The sequence below is a fragment of the Aquarana catesbeiana genome, linkage group LG09 (assembly GCF_042186555.1).
Source record: "Aquarana catesbeiana isolate 2022-GZ linkage group LG09, ASM4218655v1, whole genome shotgun sequence".
Taxonomy (NCBI): Eukaryota; Metazoa; Chordata; class Amphibia; order Anura; family Ranidae; genus Aquarana; species Aquarana catesbeiana.
In genome coordinates this window covers 254,009,091-254,026,177 of record NC_133332.1, presented here as the reverse complement: position 1 = coordinate 254,026,177, position 17,087 = coordinate 254,009,091, and the positions used below count along the sequence as shown (strand labels likewise).

At 44.4% G+C, this 17,087-nt stretch overlaps 1 protein-coding gene across 3 annotated transcripts in view; it reads right to left on the bottom strand.

Moving 5' to 3' along the window:
• The window catches only part of OPHN1 (oligophrenin 1), a 231,127-nt gene that overhangs the window by 45,939 nt on the left and 168,101 nt on the right, over positions 1–17,087 (bottom strand). For all 3 annotated transcript variants that reach the window (XM_073600214.1, XM_073600213.1, XM_073600212.1), the window contains 2 exons: positions 11,603–11,744; positions 5,799–6,068 (listed from right to left, as the gene is read on the bottom strand). In XM_073600214.1, coding sequence (XP_073456315.1) covers positions 5,799–6,068; positions 11,603–11,744 — 412 coding nt within the window. The remainder of the gene's footprint in view (positions 1–5,798; positions 6,069–11,602; positions 11,745–17,087) is intronic.

The following is a 17,087-nucleotide window of genomic DNA, read 5'->3' as shown; positions in this document are numbered from 1 at the left end:
CCGAAGAATTGACTGGAGGCTCTCCATTTTGAATGTCTTGACTAAGATTGAGCGATTGAGATTCTTTAGATCTAAGACAGGGCGTAGATCCCCCGATTTCTTCTTCACCAGAAACAACGGGGAGTAGAATCCCGTTGACCTTTGGGATATTGGAATTTCCACTATGGCTTCCTTTTGTAACAGGTCTTGGACGTACTTTGTCAGTAGCATCCTTTTTTCCCGAGATGCAGGTAGTCTGGTTACAGAGAATTGGTCTCTTGGAGCCCGTGTCTTGAATTTCCATTTGTGGCCGAACTGGACAGTGTCTATCGTCCATGGGTCCTTTATTGTATCCGCCCAGACCTGCTTGAAACTCATGAGTCTGGCCCCCACTAAAGCTGGTTGGGCGGACGCACCTTCAAAAAGACTTTTGTTCCCCTGACGCAGGGGTCTTAGACTTTTGGAGCTTGAGGAATGATGACTGGGGATTCTTCCAGTTCCTCCTATACTCTTTTCCGGGCCTGTAGGATCTTGCCTCTCTGTATTTATCTGGCAGATTTCTTCTAGAAACCGGTGGTCTCTGCTGCCTGGGCCTCCTATCTGAAGGGATGAGTCCCGATTTTCCCCCCGTGACTTTAGAAATAGCCACGTCCAGTTTTTCTCCAAAAAGGTTTACGCCATCAAAGGGTATTTTGCACCAATTGGATTTTGAGGAGGGATCTGCCGACCAGGGTTTTAACCAGAGCGCCCTTCTGGCCATTACTGAGCTTAACATTGCTCTTGAAGTGGTTTTAATTATATCCACAGAGGCTTCTGCGACAAAGTCGCCTGCAAGACTAAGTTCTTGGAGTGCTGAGATAACTTTCTCCTGCTCTATTCCTTCCGATACCAGCTTCTCGGCCATTGTGGACCAGCTTGAGATAGCCTTACCGACGGCAGCCAATGCTATTGCTGGCCTGCAAGCGCCACCTGCCGAAAGGTAGGTTCTCTTAAGATCCAGATCGATCTTTCTATCCAGGACGTCTTTGAATGTGACTGCATCCTCTATTGGAAGTGTTACGTGCCTGGCGAGGCGCATGAGGGAGGAGTCGACCACTGGAGGAGATATTAGTGGGTTGACGTTAGGCTCTTTAAGTGGATAGAGTTTTGATAATCTGTTGCTGAGGCCAGTTTTTTTCTCTGGCTTTTGCCACTCATCCTTAATTAGATCCTCAAGTTCCTCAATGAACGGGAAGTTCTCTGGGTCTTTTTTAAGATTTGGAAAGTATTTCCTCACTTTTTGAGGAGTTTCTTTTTCTTCCACCCAGTCGATCGCCTCTTTTACTGACTTCACGAATGGGTCGATCAATGAGAAGTCGAAGCCGGTGGATGCCTCTAGATCATCAGTGTCAGAGAGAGGGTCTGACGTCTTTGATGATGATGGGGCAGTGGATGAGGTACTTTGTATAGGTCTGCTGGCTTCTGGCTCTGCGACTTGTGGTGATGAATCAATTGGTTCTCTTGCCTCTGTTTCTCTGTCCTTAGTTGCCTCAATGAAGCATGTGCGACAGGCCAGTTTGTCTGGAAGTGCTGTAGCACCGCAAATCCAGCAGGAGTTCCCGGGTGGACGGGAAGGCTGGGTGACAGGAGATTTCCTGCGCGCAGGGGATTTTTTGTGGTGGGAGCGACTATGCCTTGATCTTGATCGGCTTCTCCTGTGACTTGATCTGCTCCTCCTGCGACTTGAGCGGCTTCTGCGACTTGAGCGACTTCTGCCGCGCTCTGAGCGACTCTGCCTGTGGCTTGAGCGGCTCCTTCTTGAAGGCTCCCCTCGTCTTGAATGTGACGATCTGGAAGACCTGGTGGGGCTGTTCAATTTAAACAGCATTAGTGAGGGCTCTCTTTTTCCTTCTCTTCATACTTACCCATCATCCCCTCTTACCTAGTAGGCTGGCGATGGTCTACCTGGGCAACGGTCTCCATGAAAGGTGATGAATCAACCTATAATTATATAGGTGGCTTAGCATGCATGGGATAGCAGATAGTAAACAAGCAAAGAAAAAACCATCATAGATCTTACCTGGGCGTGGAAAAAGCAAGAGAGAGACAGGGTAGAACAGCTGGGTAGAGTAGCAAAAGAAATCCGGTCAAAATTCCCCCTTACAGGCTCAGGAGAGAAGAGACAAGAAAATGCTGACATTACAGCATTTTTAAACTTGCCGCCGTCTCGGGGTGATGACGTCACGCTCGAGCATGCTCAGATGCGCTCTGAGGCCTCCGACGCCATTTTGGAAGCTGGAAAGTGGGATGTCCTGACAAGCTGGAGCTATGGAGACAGACAGGAGGGGAGTTACCCACAGGTGCACAGAAAGGAGCTGGAGACCGCTGCGATCCATAAACCGGTTTAAGGTTTGTAATGTATTGTAACATACCCCTGAGACCATCAGAGTGGGGTTCCTTCCATTGAGCTCATTTAGAGGCTGTACAGGATAGGACTTCCACCCAGGAGAGGCTAGAACCTGGCTGGGGCGAATGTTTTAGGTAAGGGATGCATGTTTTCGGTCCCTGACAGGTGAGGAAAAAAAGGAGAATGCTGGGGCAGGGGCTCTCTCAGACTTTAATAGCTACGCGGTCCTATCAGGTTGCGGGGGCGGAGCCACAACCCATAGGTGTATGCTGCCATGATGCGACAGGAAATATTGATTGCGCTATACAGGTTACATACTGGAATGACAATAATTCTGTATGATAATTCATGGTTACAGTAGAACTATAGGCAAAACTTATTTTTCCATTTTTGGATGTTATAACGAAGGGTTATAACCCCTCTCTATTTTTATTTTTGCCATCAGTGTCCCTTTGCAGAGCTTTCCCTTCACTTCCTGTCCCATAGCCAAACAGGAAGTGAGAGGAAATCCCTGCAAATTAAGGGAATCTCTTGGGGACCCCCAGGTCACCAGAACTAGTGTCCCCATTGGAAGATATCCCCTCTATTAATTTTCTGTGAACACAAAATTTGGGATTTTCTATTACTTTCAATTTTGATAAAGGTAAACAGGACAAACAGAGGGTGAATCTCCCTAATGAGGGCAGAAATGGCGGGGTTCCAATTCCTCTCCCCTCTATCAAAAAAAAAAAAAGTTTTGCCTTTGGTTACACTTTAACTCAGAGATCTCTAAATACGGCCCTTTGCTTGCTTTTACCTGGCCCCTGGGGCACTATTTCATACACCGATACCAACAATGGGGCATAATTCACCCCACTAACACCTAAGATGGGGGACAATTCCTCCTAATGGCACCAACGATATGGCAAAATTCCTCCCAATGACGCCAAGGATTTGGGCACAATTTCTCCCAGTGACACCACCAATGGGGCACAATGACACCACTGACAAGGCATATTTCCTCCCACTAAAAAGAAAAAAAAATGGGGCATTGTTCATCTTCCTGAGACATCGGGACCTTTTCTACTCCTGCTGGCCACAGTACGCAGCCCCCCCTTAAGTCTACAGAACAGTAAAGTGGTCCTTTGTTTAGAAAGTTTGAGGACCCCTGCTCTAAACTGATGGCCTGTAGGAGCTTCTAAATCTTCACATTTGCCCAGTTTTGGGGACCAAAGTTTATTGCTGTTTCCAATGCAAATGCAATTTGATTCTACACAGTCTCCGCTTTAGGAAAATTTATAACGTTTGGCATTTGGCAGTTTAAATAATCTTCAGGCCTAAAATTACTATTTTACTGTGCAAAAAACAAAAACGGCTCTGGCAGCAAAAGGGTTAAAGTACATTTATACCCAAAACTTTTTTCATTCGTTTTGGATAGAGTAGGCCTATGATAATCATTTTTTTTGCCACCTGGCTCCTATTGCAGAGATATCCCTCGACTCTCTGTCCTGAAGACCCAACCCAGACCCAGAAAGTGAGAAGAAATCTCTCTAAATGGAAGGAAATACCATCTTAAACCGGCCATACACAAGTAGAATTTTGTTAGAAATTTTCCATTTTTAGAAAGTTCATTCTATTTTTCTAATCGTCAGAGGGATCAAATGGACCTTCCTTTTCAACCCCAGTAATGTGAAAATTCTAAGGATCCGATTTGAAAATTTTTCTCGAACAAATTTTTTTTTAACACTGAATGTGGTTTTTGCGTGGGAAGGTCCATTCGCTCCAAAATGGAATCGAAGTATTGAAACACTTTCACAGAGAAAGCAAGATGGAAGATCCACACACCGGAGAAACAGCCCAAATGTATAGAGGAATCAAAATGGCTTCAGGCTGGCTCCTCCCAGACCACGTCGCTGACGTGTTTCACTCCCACCCACATAACCCCATGACTAATGGTCCCCGTATACTAGACAAAAAAGGGCAAAAAAATTGAAGGAACCGGTTGGAAAACTTCTACCGAACAAATGATAAACTGAAAGGTTAACGTGTTTCTTACCGGTTAAAACTTTTACTTGCCCATATGTGGCAAAACAACTGATTCATTTATGTCCATTGAACAAATTATCGTTTGAAATTTGGTCATTGCACGATGGCGCTATTGTTTGCTCTCATGACCAAGTGTTCGTTACTCAAAAACTAGTTCAAACTATTTTTTGTATAGTGTATGGCTAGCATAAGCGTTGGGGTGTGGCCTGGAAAAAGCCGGGCTTTAGCCACTTTGATTCCTTTATACCAGGGGTCTCACATTTCTAAACAAAGGTGCCAGTTTACTGTCCTTCAGACTTTAGGGAGGCTGGACTAGGGCCAGTGGGAGTATAAAATGTCCTGGCGTCCTGTGGCAGTAAGCAATGACATATCTTTGGTGTCAGTGGAGGAATAGTGCCCCATCGTTTGTGTGGAAGGAATTCTGCCCCATCTTTGGTGTCAGCAGGAGTAATTGTGTCCTTTTGTTGGTGTCGGTGAAAGGAATTGTGCCCCATTGTTGGTGTCGGTAAAAGGAATAGTGCCCCATTGTTGGTGCCGGTGAAAGGAATAGTGCCCCATTGTTGGTGCCGGTGAAAGGAATAGTGCCCCATTGTTGGTGCCGGTGAAAGGAATAGTGCCCCATTGTTGGTGCCGGTGAAAGGAATAGTGCCCCATTGTTGGTGCCGGTGAAAGGAAGTGCCCCATTGTTGGTGCCGGTGAAAGGAATAGTGCCCCATTGTTGGTGCCGGTAAAAGGAATAGTGCCCCATTGTTGGTGCCGGTAAAAGGAATAGTGCCCCATTGTTGGTGTCAGTTGGAGGAATAGTGGCCCATCGTTGGTATTAATGGAAGGATTTGTGCCGCATTGTTGGTGTCAATTGAAGGAATTGTGCCCCAATGTTGGCGTCAGTGGATGGGACAATACCCCAGGGGCCGGATAAAGGCAACCAAAGGGCCGCATTCCGCCCCTAGGCTGCAGTTTGGAGACTGCTGCTCTATACACTCGGGCTGTTCCTCCTGTGCGTTCCTTCCTGCTTTCCCTACATGTGTACACCAGAGCTGGGACTGGCTCTTCTTCTGAAGGGCACCCACCTTAAATGTCAGTCCCGGAGACATGTGGGGGGATTGCTTTGGGCGGCGCCCATAAGCTTTTCAACAATTTATGGTCAAAGTAAAAAACTTTTTAAACGCCATTCTTCAAGTCATAAAATTTGCTGAGAATTCACATAGGAAATGTTCGTAAGAACGTTATTCGAAAGTCCACTAGTAATAATATAATTATCACAAAGATGTGCCCTCAGTGGAAGACCTCCCCTCTACTCCTGTTTTGGTTAAAACTCCCAATTCCCTAAAAAACTGTTCTGGTAACAATGGTCATTAGAACAAATAATGAGGATGAAACTTTCCAAAAGCCCTGAGCCAAGTCTCACCTTCTCTGGGACGGACAAAAGGCCGCTTGGAATACACAGGAGATACTTTGTTGGGCATGGAGTACAAAGGTAGGTCTCCATTGACGTGGTTGGCATTGGTTTTGGCTCCTCTGTCTTGCATCATGGAGACCATCTTGGCCACATCCACATCAGAATGTTGCTCGGAGGGGCTCTGTGAGTCCGTCCGGGGGCCCGGCTTCTTTCTCTGCAAAGGGAGCGGGTGCTCGCTGTTTGCGATCACACCATTTCCATTCTGAGAAGAGCTGTCATCTGAAGAGAGGACACAAAGTACTTTGTAATGTCTTTGTATTTTGGAAATTGAAAATAACGTACTACCAGCAAAATCTACTGTGCATCACACAAGTGGAAATAAAGAAGTTATTTTAAGCCTAGCCCTTAATGGCTGTTGATTTGCATCATGACAACTAATGAATGAAACTTTTAAAGCAGCTGTAAACCCAAATGATAAAATCTCATAAAAGCTTTCGTCTCATAACTCATTTGAAAATACGTAGCTTTCATTTAAATAGCCCCTGGTGATCATTGCTTATCATCAGATAAAAGGTATATTCTAGATTTAAAAAAACAAAAAAAAACAACATAATTGATGCACATATACTGGAAAAAGAAAACAAAATGTGCATTTATTCATTTTTGCATTCCAGCCTGCAAAACATTCCAACCATGATCAGTTAATCACAGGTGCAAACCATAGGCTCATGTAGACAAGTCCTTCAGCCCCAAGTCCGAACCAAGGTATTGATGGATCTTCAGTTATGGAGTTGGAAGTAGTATGTAGACAATTCCTCCAGCCCCAAGTCCAAACCAAGGTACGAATCTTCAGTTACGGAGTTGGAGGAAGCATGTAGACAATGGGCGGCACAGTGGTGTAGTGGTTAGCACTTAGGGTTAGGGTACATAGCCTGTTGCGCTCTCTATACCACGCTATTCCATTTATTTTTTGTTATCACTCCATGTACACATCTTGATTGATGGTTTGTACGTTTTTTATCTGTGGTTTTTATTGAATACATTTTTTTTACCTTGGATTTATCTGCACTATGTGGAGGCCCTTTTTGTTCTTTTTCTCTAATGTTTTGTGCTGTCGTTTGGATTTCGGTTTGATGACCACAAACGTTGGTCAGCTGGAATCTCTGCTGTGAAACATCTACTATTGATCCCTCGATACGGATGCAGGTATACACCATCCTACTGCAAAGGTCCTGGTTGGAGATCCAGTGGAAACGATTGCCTTATGCTTGATTGACCCACCGCCGCTGGCGTGTGTGTGTCCACATTTTGGGGTAAGAATAGCCATTCGCTCTGTTGTCTTTGATGTACACCTGTGATCACTGTATGGGTGAAGCCGTGTTTTTCACATTTTGTCATCATTAGAAGATACACCTTTCACTGCCTTCTCCAATAAACTGTACAACATCATATAGAGGAGTTCTTGGATGTGCTTTTGTCCAGTATAGACTCTTTGCCCTCTTGGATACCTTGTGCCTTATGTTCACTTGCACCTTCAGCTTTTTTGTGTCATGCATAAATGAGTTGATTAATTTTTTATATATTTTTTTGCACTCATCACTTTTATTGTATATTTGCACACACTATCATATCAATTTAGACAGGATTAAATGTTAATTTGATCCTGTCTAAATTGGGCCTAGTATTAATATGTATGAATATGACTTTAGGGACCTTAGATTGTAAGCAACTTAAGGGTAGGGACCGATGTGAATGCATAATATACCGTATATGTAAAAGCGCTGCGTAAATTAACGGCGCTATATAAGTACCTGAAATAATAACAATAATAATAATAATAATTCCTTCACCCTCAAGTCCGTACCAAGGTAAGGATCTTCAGTTATGGATTTGGAGGAAGTATCAATGGACTACAAGTGGGGTGACCTCACCACACTTACACTTGTGCTCCTTTGGGAGCTACTGGTCCCTCTGCCATGGTTGCAGATGGGGCTTGCAGAATTTCTTTAACAGTTCAATGGATGACTATGCGCTTAGATGAAGTTAAATACAAACCTGAGGTGGGTTGGGGTGGGCTGGGGAGTTGGATGAGGGCATCATGTCACATCCTAAAATATCAGTGTAACCGAAACATGCTGTGAAAGGTGGACTACAACTTTTAAGTCTTTAAATGTCATGTTATAGCACAACTCCAGCCAAAATATAAAAAATGAGAGCATTAGAAGGTTGTTATCTATGTCTAAGTTTGTCAATTAACCCTTAAAATGTTCAAATTAAAAAAAGGGATGTCCACAGTAATACTAACCCTCCAGGGCTTCAGTCCACATCCTCCATCAACAGCCCTCTTCTGGAATGAATGACATCCAGCATCACTCAACCCACTGCCTGTAGGCCCAGGTTGCCATGGACTTGCCTTCTTAAGGTGCATCACCACAATGGTTTGGTGTCACAGTACAATACAGCAGAGAATAGCACTTGGTCATATGTCTCTATGCTAAGTTTGGTTTTGCAGCAGCAAGGACCACCCCACACCGGACGAAATAAGGGGACCCTGCGTTTTATGTGAACAGAACAAAGATACATGGAAATATACTATGTATCTTCAAGTGTATGAATTTCATTGCATATCCATGGTGTTGTGCCCATTTCATCTACTATTTGCTGATAGTCATAGCAATTTAATGAAGCCATTCCATATGTTCCACCAGTTACAACCTCACAAGCACTGCCAACCATAAAGCTTCTCTTCAGTTGTTCACACTCCGCTTTTCACAATATACTCATCCATCACCAGGACCCCTTTACTCAGATTCCATCTCTGTACACCACAGGAAAGCCTCACTACCTAAACATGATATCGAGCCCTCAACCTCCTTTCTGGCAGACACTGTAAATTTCACACACATTCCACACCAGAGGCGCCAGCTATAAAAGGCAGAGATTGGTAATTAATTTTATTTACACAGGCTGGGTGCCCTTTAGCAGCCCTCATGAGCACAGTGATCACGGGGGTGTGCACCAGCAACATATCACTCACCATTTCCTGCCAGGAGGAAACTCTGGGCTTTTATATCTAAAAAAGACGCTGTAGTTAGGCCACATGTATCCAAACCACAGTGTCTCTTTAAAATACACTGTATGGCTAAAAGTTTAGGGACACTTGACCATCACACCTATATGATTTTCCTGGACATCCCATTTCAAAACCATGGATATTAATATGGAGTTGGTCCTCATGTTATGGCTAAAAGTTTAGGGACACTTGACCATCACACCTATATGATTTTCCTGGACATCCCATTTCAAAACCATGGATATTAATATGGAGTTGGTCCTCATGTGTGATTATACACACATGAGAAGGCTTTCCTCAAGATTTTAAAGTGTGCGTGGGAATTTGTGTTCTGTTGTGAGGTCTGGTACCGATGTTAGAGGAGAAGATCTGGCTCACAGTTGGCATTCCAATTCACACCTGGGGTGTTCATTAGGGTGAAGGTCAGGACTCGAGTTCCTCAGGACCGGTTAGAGGTCAGGACTCGAGTTCCTCAGGACCGGTTGGAGGTCAGGACTAGAGTTCCTCAGGACCGGTTGGAGGTCAGGACTAGAGTTCCTCAGGACCGGTTGGAGGTCAGGACTAGAGTTCCTCAGGACCGGTTGGAGGTCAGGACTAGAGTTCCTCAGGACCGGTTGGAGGTCAGGACTAGAGTTCCTCAGGACCGGTTGGAGGTCAGGACTAGAGTTCCTCAGGACCGGTTGGAGGTCAGGACTAGAGTTCCTCAGGACCGGTTGGAGGTCAGGACTAGAGTTCCTCAGGACCGGTTGGAGGTCAGGACTAGAGTTCCTCAGGACCGGTTGGAGGTCAGGACTAGAGTTCCTCAGGACCGGTTGGAGGTCAGGACTAGAGTTCCTCAGGACCGGTTGGAGGTCAGGACTAGAGTTCCTCAGGACCGGTTGGAGGTCAGGACTAGAGTTCCTCAGGACCGGTTGGAGGTCAGGACTAGAGTTCCTCAGGACCGGTTGGAGGTCAGGACTAGAGTTCCTCAGGACCGGTTGGAGGTCAGGACTAGAGTTCCTCAGGACCGGTTGGAGGTCAGGACTAGAGTTCCTCAGGACCGGTTGGAGGTCAGGACTAGAGTTCCTCAGGACCGGTTGGAGGTCAGGACTAGAGTTCCTCAGGACCGGTTGGAGGTCAGGACTAGAGTTCCTCAGGACCGGTTGGAGGTCAGGACTAGAGTTCCTCAGGACCGGTTGGAGGTCAGGACTAGAGTTCCTCAGGACCGGTTGGAGGTCAGGACTAGAGTTCCTCAGGACCGGTTGGAGGTCAGGACTAGAGTTCCTCAAGACCGGTTGGAGGTCAGGACTAGAGTTCCTCAGGACCGGTTGGAGGTCAGGACTAGAGTTCCTCAGGACCGGTTGGAGGTCAGGACTAGAGTTCCTCAGGACCGGTTGGAGGTCAGGACTAGAGTTCCTCAGGACCGGTTGGAGGTCAGGACTAGAGTTCCTCAGGACCGGTTGGAGGTCAGGACTAGAGTTCCTCAGGACTGGTTGGAGGTCAGGACTAGAGTTCCTCAGGACTTTGGTTGTAGAGGAACTCAACTGGCCTGCACAAATTGGTTAAACAATGTCTTTATGGAGTTGGCTTTGTGCACAGGACCACAGTCATGCTGGAACAGAAAAAGGCCTTCACCTACACACTGGGGAGGCTTTCCACAAGATTGTAGAAGGTATTTGTGGGAATCTGTGCTTATTTGTGAGGTCAGGTATTGAAGTTAGATGAGAAGACCCGGCTCACAATCAGTATTATAATTCATCCTAAAGGTGTTCAATATGGTTGAGGCCAGTCAAGTTCCTTCACACCAAACTAGTCGAACCATGTCTTTATGCAGTTGGCCTTGTGTACAGGGGCAGTGTCATGCTGGAACAGAAAAGGACCTTCCCCAAAGTGTTGCCATAATTTTGGAAGTGCCTAAATGTCTAAAATTTATTTGCATGCTGTAGCATTAAAAGTAACCTTCTAACAAGCATACCCATATCAGCTTGTTGGACATCCCATTCCAAAGTGTGCCCATTTGTGAGGTCAGGCGCTAATGTTGGAGGGGAAGACCTGACTCGTCATCAGTATTCCAATTCATCCCAGAGGTGTTCAGTGGGGTTGAGGTCAGGGCTCTGTGCAGGACATCCCACATGAAACTCATCAAATCTGTGTCCATTCAACCAAAAGAAAATTTGTGAGGTCAGGCACTGATATTGGACACAATGCTATTTACAAGGGGTGAGGTCAGGTCTCTGTGAAAGCCACTTGAGTTCTTGAACAGCAAAATGGACAAATCCTGTCTTTATGGTGCGGGTTTTTTACATTGGGGCAAAGTCATGCTGGACCAGGAAAGGACCTTCCTCAAACTGTTACCAAAAAGACGGAAGTCCTTTTTGGCTTTTAGGTATTTTATATACTTGCTAAAAATATGTTCTTAGCCTAAAAAAAGAAACCAAATGCATCCACCACACCAAAGGAGTCTTCAGATGCAACATATTCCATGTTTGTCTTTGGGTTTAGATATGATTAATGTGATGCAGGTTTAGCCCTCTATCTCCATTTAGCGTTCTGATGGCACACAGAATTGGGACCACTGAAAATCCTCCATGGACTCTGAGCAGGCTCAGCAACAAGAAGCCATGGATGTGTCCCACAGAGGAACTGCATGACAGGATTTAATAATCTCAGGCCCGCTGTTTGACTTGAAACCACACACCTATCCTTGAAAAACACATTCCTTATACAGGAAAAGTACACAGAGAAGTCTACTACACATTACCTTCTTCACTCTGGCCAAGATAAAGACCGTTTCTCCCTCTGACTGGACGTTTGGAGATAGTGATGGGCTTGTGGGTCCTGGGGGTGATCCTGGGAGGAGGTACAGGGGGGGCCGCGCTGTCTTCAGGTGGGCCACAGAATATCTGCAGTAAACAAAAACAGCGTTTAGGAACGACTTTCACGATTCTGTCAAGATGCCGAACACCGCTCTTGGCCCATCAGCTAGACGTTGAAAATTTCCAGAGCAAAATGGAAAAAAAAAAAAACCCCATGAAATTCCAAACAGGTTTTCTGGAACACAGAGAAGTGAAGGGGGGAAATGGTTACATAACCTCATCCGTGTGAATCGTTAGAAGAAACATCACCATTAATGACAGCTTAAAAACAGATACATACAGACTGCTCACTGGGAATGTCCTCAACAGGAATGGACCCTAAGCAGAGAAGTAGGCTGGCACTGGAGCTAGGGTTCAGGTTGTATAGGATCATTGCAGTAACATTTAAAGTGACCCTGTCACCTTGTGGACATAAAATATGGGCAACCTGTAAAGAAGCAGTTTAAAAATTCATTGGTTGGGGGGGGATGGCAAGATACTGACACCACTGATATCTGACAATTGTAGGTATGTCGGATAGCGTGTCACCTGCACACTGAGTGGTAATGACCATTGGGAGGGGGAGGAGAAGGGCACTTGCATCAAGTGGAGAGAGAAGGGGGGGGCATGTTAACTGACCCTCTCACGCCCTCTGGCTGCACTGCAGGGGGGGTCGGTTACAGTATCTGCGCCGCCCCCGCTGTCCAGGCCCCCCCCCCCCCAAGTGTGCCACCCCTCCCCACACAGCGCTGCCGACTTCCTTCCTCTCCTGCAGACAGCTGCTGCGGGCACACAGAGGGATGAAGAGTGGGAGGGCCAGTTAGTATGTCCTATTCAACGGTCCCCTACTTTTCTAAATAAACACAGTGAGCGATCGATACCAATCACTCCTGTATCCATTCATTACCGAAGCCTAGTAAACTGTGTTCACTAGGCTTCAGTTTGTGAATTTAATGAACTGGAAGCCTCAGACTACTTCCTATTCATTCATCTCCAGTGCAGCTGAGGCTGCAAAGAAAGGGACTGCTTAATCATTATCCTCAGTCCCTTTCTCAGTCTGTTTAGACCACTGATATTACATTGAAGACCCCCCGCCCCCCCAAACAGGGAAGTTAAAAAAGGAAGGAAGGAAAAAAAAGAAAAGAAAGGATAGAAAAGAAAGGAAAGGAGAGAAAGGAGAGGAAAGAAAAGAAAGGAAAAAGGAGAAAGGAGAGGAAAGAAAAGAAAGGAAAAAGGAGAAAGGAGAGGAAAGAAAAGAAAGGAGAAAAGAGAGGAAAGAAAAGAAAGGAGAAAGGAGAGGAAAGAAAAGAAAGGAGAAAGGAGAGGAAAGAAAAGAAAGGAGAAAGGAGAGGAAAGAAAAGAAAGGAGAAAGGAGAGGGAAAGGAGAGGGAAAGGAGAGGGAAAGGAGAGGGAAAGGAAAGGGAAAGGAAAAGGGAAAGGGAAAAGGAAAAAGCAAGAAAGAAAAAACAAGAAAGCAAGAAAATAAAAGAAAAGAAGAGGAAAGAAAAGAAAAGAACAGAAAGAAAGGAAAGAAAGAATACAACTTAAAAAAAAAGTACAAGACGCAGGGCACTTGCAGAGCAGCACTATTTACTTGAATAGGTCCAGTTCGATTGGGGGATTAATGTGACATAGCATCACATCACAGCTGTGGCATGTGTACAACCCTAGCCACTGCCTCTGTTGCTCAAGTGGGTAGCGCTTGGTGGGCAGTAAATGCAAAGCTCAACCATGGGGTTTTTACCGCCCCCCCCCCACCTCATGTGTGAATGAGCCCTAAAGACTCATTCACACAGGTACTCTGGTCCTGTGAAAGAGTGGTTTGTTGATGCGGCTGGAGCTGCCTGTTACTCTAAGCCGGAGATTGAATCACCCAGCAACGTCTGTTTACCATAGAGCTGACCGTGGACCCGATGGTCCCCAGCCATCTCTATGACTCCTGGAAGCCGCGCAATGTCATGACGTCACTTCGGGTGTCGGCAGGTCTCAACCTTTCCAGCATAGAGGAGAGATGTGGGGACTTATAATAGACCCCACATCTCTTCATAAAGAGGACCTGTCATGCCCTATTCCTATTACAAGGGATGTAAACATCCTTTGTAATAGGAATATAAGTGATAAAAAAAAAAAAATTAAAGAGAAATTGTAAAAAACAAAAATAAAATAAAAAAATAAAAAAAATTTAAGGTGTCTCCGTATGCAGAAAAGAATGCACAGGTAGGTCACGTCCACAAATGTAAGTGGCGTTCAAATCACACATGTGAAGTATTGCAGCGAACGTTAGAGAGCAATAATTCTAGTGCAGGTCCTCCTCTGTAACTCTAAACTGGTAACCAGCAAAAATGTTTAAAGCGTCACCTATGGAGATTTTTAAGTACCGAAGTTTGGCGCCTTTCTATGAGGGTACGCAATTTTAAAGCGTGACATTTTAGGTATCTATTTATTCGGCGTAACATCATCTTTCACATTATACAAAAAAATTGGGCTAACTGTAGTTTTTTTTTTTATTCATGAGTGTTTTTCAAACAGTGTTTGATAAAATTGCTTCGCAAATACAGTGTGACAAAAAAATGGCAAAGATCGCCATTTTATTCCCCAAGGTCTCTGCTAAACAAATATATATAATGTTTTGGGGTTCTGGGTATTTTTCTAGCAAACAAGTTTTTTTTACATGTAGGAGAGGACTGCCAGAATAGGCCTGGGCTGGAAGTGGTTAAACTGTGAAACAAACATGAAGAATAATCATCCGGTGTTAGCGAGATCTTGCATGCGCTTTCGACCGAGGAACGCAACGTCTGTGGGTGGAAGAAAGGACGCTTAAATTAGGTTATTCACAAAAGTTCCAATTTTCTTTAATCCAAAAACAGGTCCAGTTTAATTTCCGTTTTTCTCCTATCCAATTCAGATGATTTATTAAACATAATCCGAATGCAGGCAACATTACAGCTAAGTTCAAAAACACATTTTCAATTAACATTATTTTAAAAGTGGAAACAAAAATGCACAAAAGGATTCCATAAACTCGAATCGCTTTTTTTTGTTGAACATGTTTGTAACGCTTTACGTAACAAAATATTGTTCCCTTAACGAACACGCCCCCTTGTGGCCGCTGCAAAAAGTGCTTCAAAATAACTTTGTTCTGAAACTGTACACAGCTGCTGAACTTTGAGAGTTTCCGTCTGTTATGAATTATTAAAACATATATCAGTGAATGCCACAGCAGAGAATTTGTTGTTGCTCTGAATATGCTGCAGTGCGTGACATTTTAGGTTTTACGCACAAGGCTTAAAGGGGCATCCTATATAAATTCCTAAAAGTATATTTGTGCAGGAAGGGAGATGGTATGGCAGGGTGACAATGCAGGAGGAAAGTTGGGAGACGGAACACAACATCACAGAAAGTGTTTATTTTAAAGTAGAAATTTAACGCCAAAATGTCTGTTTTTTTTTGCAAGCCCCCTAACTCCCTTGTAATAAAAAAAAAAAACAAAAAAAACAAAACAGCCTCTAACACTGGCTAAGACAAATGGGTCATTAGAGAAATAGACTTAAAGTGGAGTTCCACCCACTTTTACAACTCTTCAGCATCCCTCACTAAACTGTGCACTGTAAACAAATTGGATTTTTTTAATTTTTTTTTCTCAGCACCTACTGTATATCTGCTGTATTCATTTTTCACTTCCTCCTCCCTGGCCGCGGCCCATCGCATCATTTCCTGTTTGCAATGCCTTCTGGGAAGGGGCGGCAACTTCCTCTGAAACTGCCGTTGCTATGGAAACCTGACCTGAAACCTATTACACTGCTTGTGCTGCACTGAGCATGTGCGAGATCTGCAAGGATGAGATCCAGGAAGAAATACAGTCTGGCTTCAGATGCCCACACTTAAGATGGCCACGGCCTGCTGTAAGTTTATAAAATAACAAACTACTGCTTTAAACTAACAAAACAGACCTTAGTTTACAGACTAACTTTACTAGAATACATTAAGCTTGTGTATTATAGGGGTATTTTTATTTAAAAAGTATAATTTCGGCCGGAACACCACTTTAAGACTCTCAGTCAGCAGTCTTTGTAATCTAAGCTCTTGCTTCACAGGGAGAAAATGCAGGAGCACGGTTGGAAGACAAGGACAGGGTTGTCACCATACATCAGCAAGAGTCTGAACAAGGACTGTCATGGCAGGAAAGCCAGGGATAATTTGTATTAAATGTTGCAGATGTAAAAATAATGAAAATTACTTTGAAAATGACCTCAACATTTGATTTACACCTATAGGCAGCATGACTGAAAAGTAGGCATCTGGAGGTGCTTGCATGTATGTCACATTGCCAGAAGTTGGTTGACCCCTGGCCATCACATTTATATGAACTTGTTGGACACCTGACCATCATATCTGTATGACCCTGATGGACACCTGGCCATCACATTTATATGAACTTGTTGGACACCTGGCCATCATATCTGTATGACCCTGATGGACACCTGGTTATCACATCTATATGAGCTTGTTGGGCACCTGACTAATCACAGCTATAGGACCCTGTTGGGCACCTGACCATCATATCTATATGAGCATGTTGGACACCAGTCCATCACATTAACATGAGCTTGTTGATCACTTGACTACTACATTTAATTGAGCTTGTTGGACACCTGACCATCACACCTATATAAGAATGCTGGACAACTGACCATCACATCTATATGAGCTTGTTGGACACCTAACCATCAAATCAATATGGGCTTGTTGGACACCTGACCATCAAATCTATATGAGCTTGTAGGGCACCTGTCCCTCACATTTACATGAGCTTGTTGGAACCTGAATAACACATCTAATTAAGCCTTGTTGGACACCTGACCATCACATCTATATGAGCCTGTTGGACACTTGATCATCTAAACTTGTTGGGCACCTGTCCATCAAATCTATACGAGCTTGTTGGCCATCCTATTCCAAAACCAAGGTCATTAATATGAAGTTGGTTGCTCTTTGTGGCCATTATAGCCTCTACTCTACTGGGAAGGTTTTTTATAGGATTTTGTGGGAATATTCGCCCATTTGTGAGATCAGGATGTTGAATGAGAAGACCTCTCACAACTGGCATTTCAATTCATCCCAAAGGTGTTCACTAGGGTTGAGGTAAGGGCTCTGGGCAGTCTACTTGAGTTCCTCCACACCAAACTCATCAAACCATATCTTTATGGAGCTGGCTTTGTACACAGGGGCACAGTCCTGCTCTGGAACAGAAAAAGGTCTTCACTAAACTGTTGTCACAATGTTGAGTGCACAATCGTCAAAAATGTCTTGTATGCAGTAGCATTAACAATGCCCTTTACTGGTAACACCTGAACTCCATCATTTGGAGGGGGTCCACAAGTGTAACAAAAA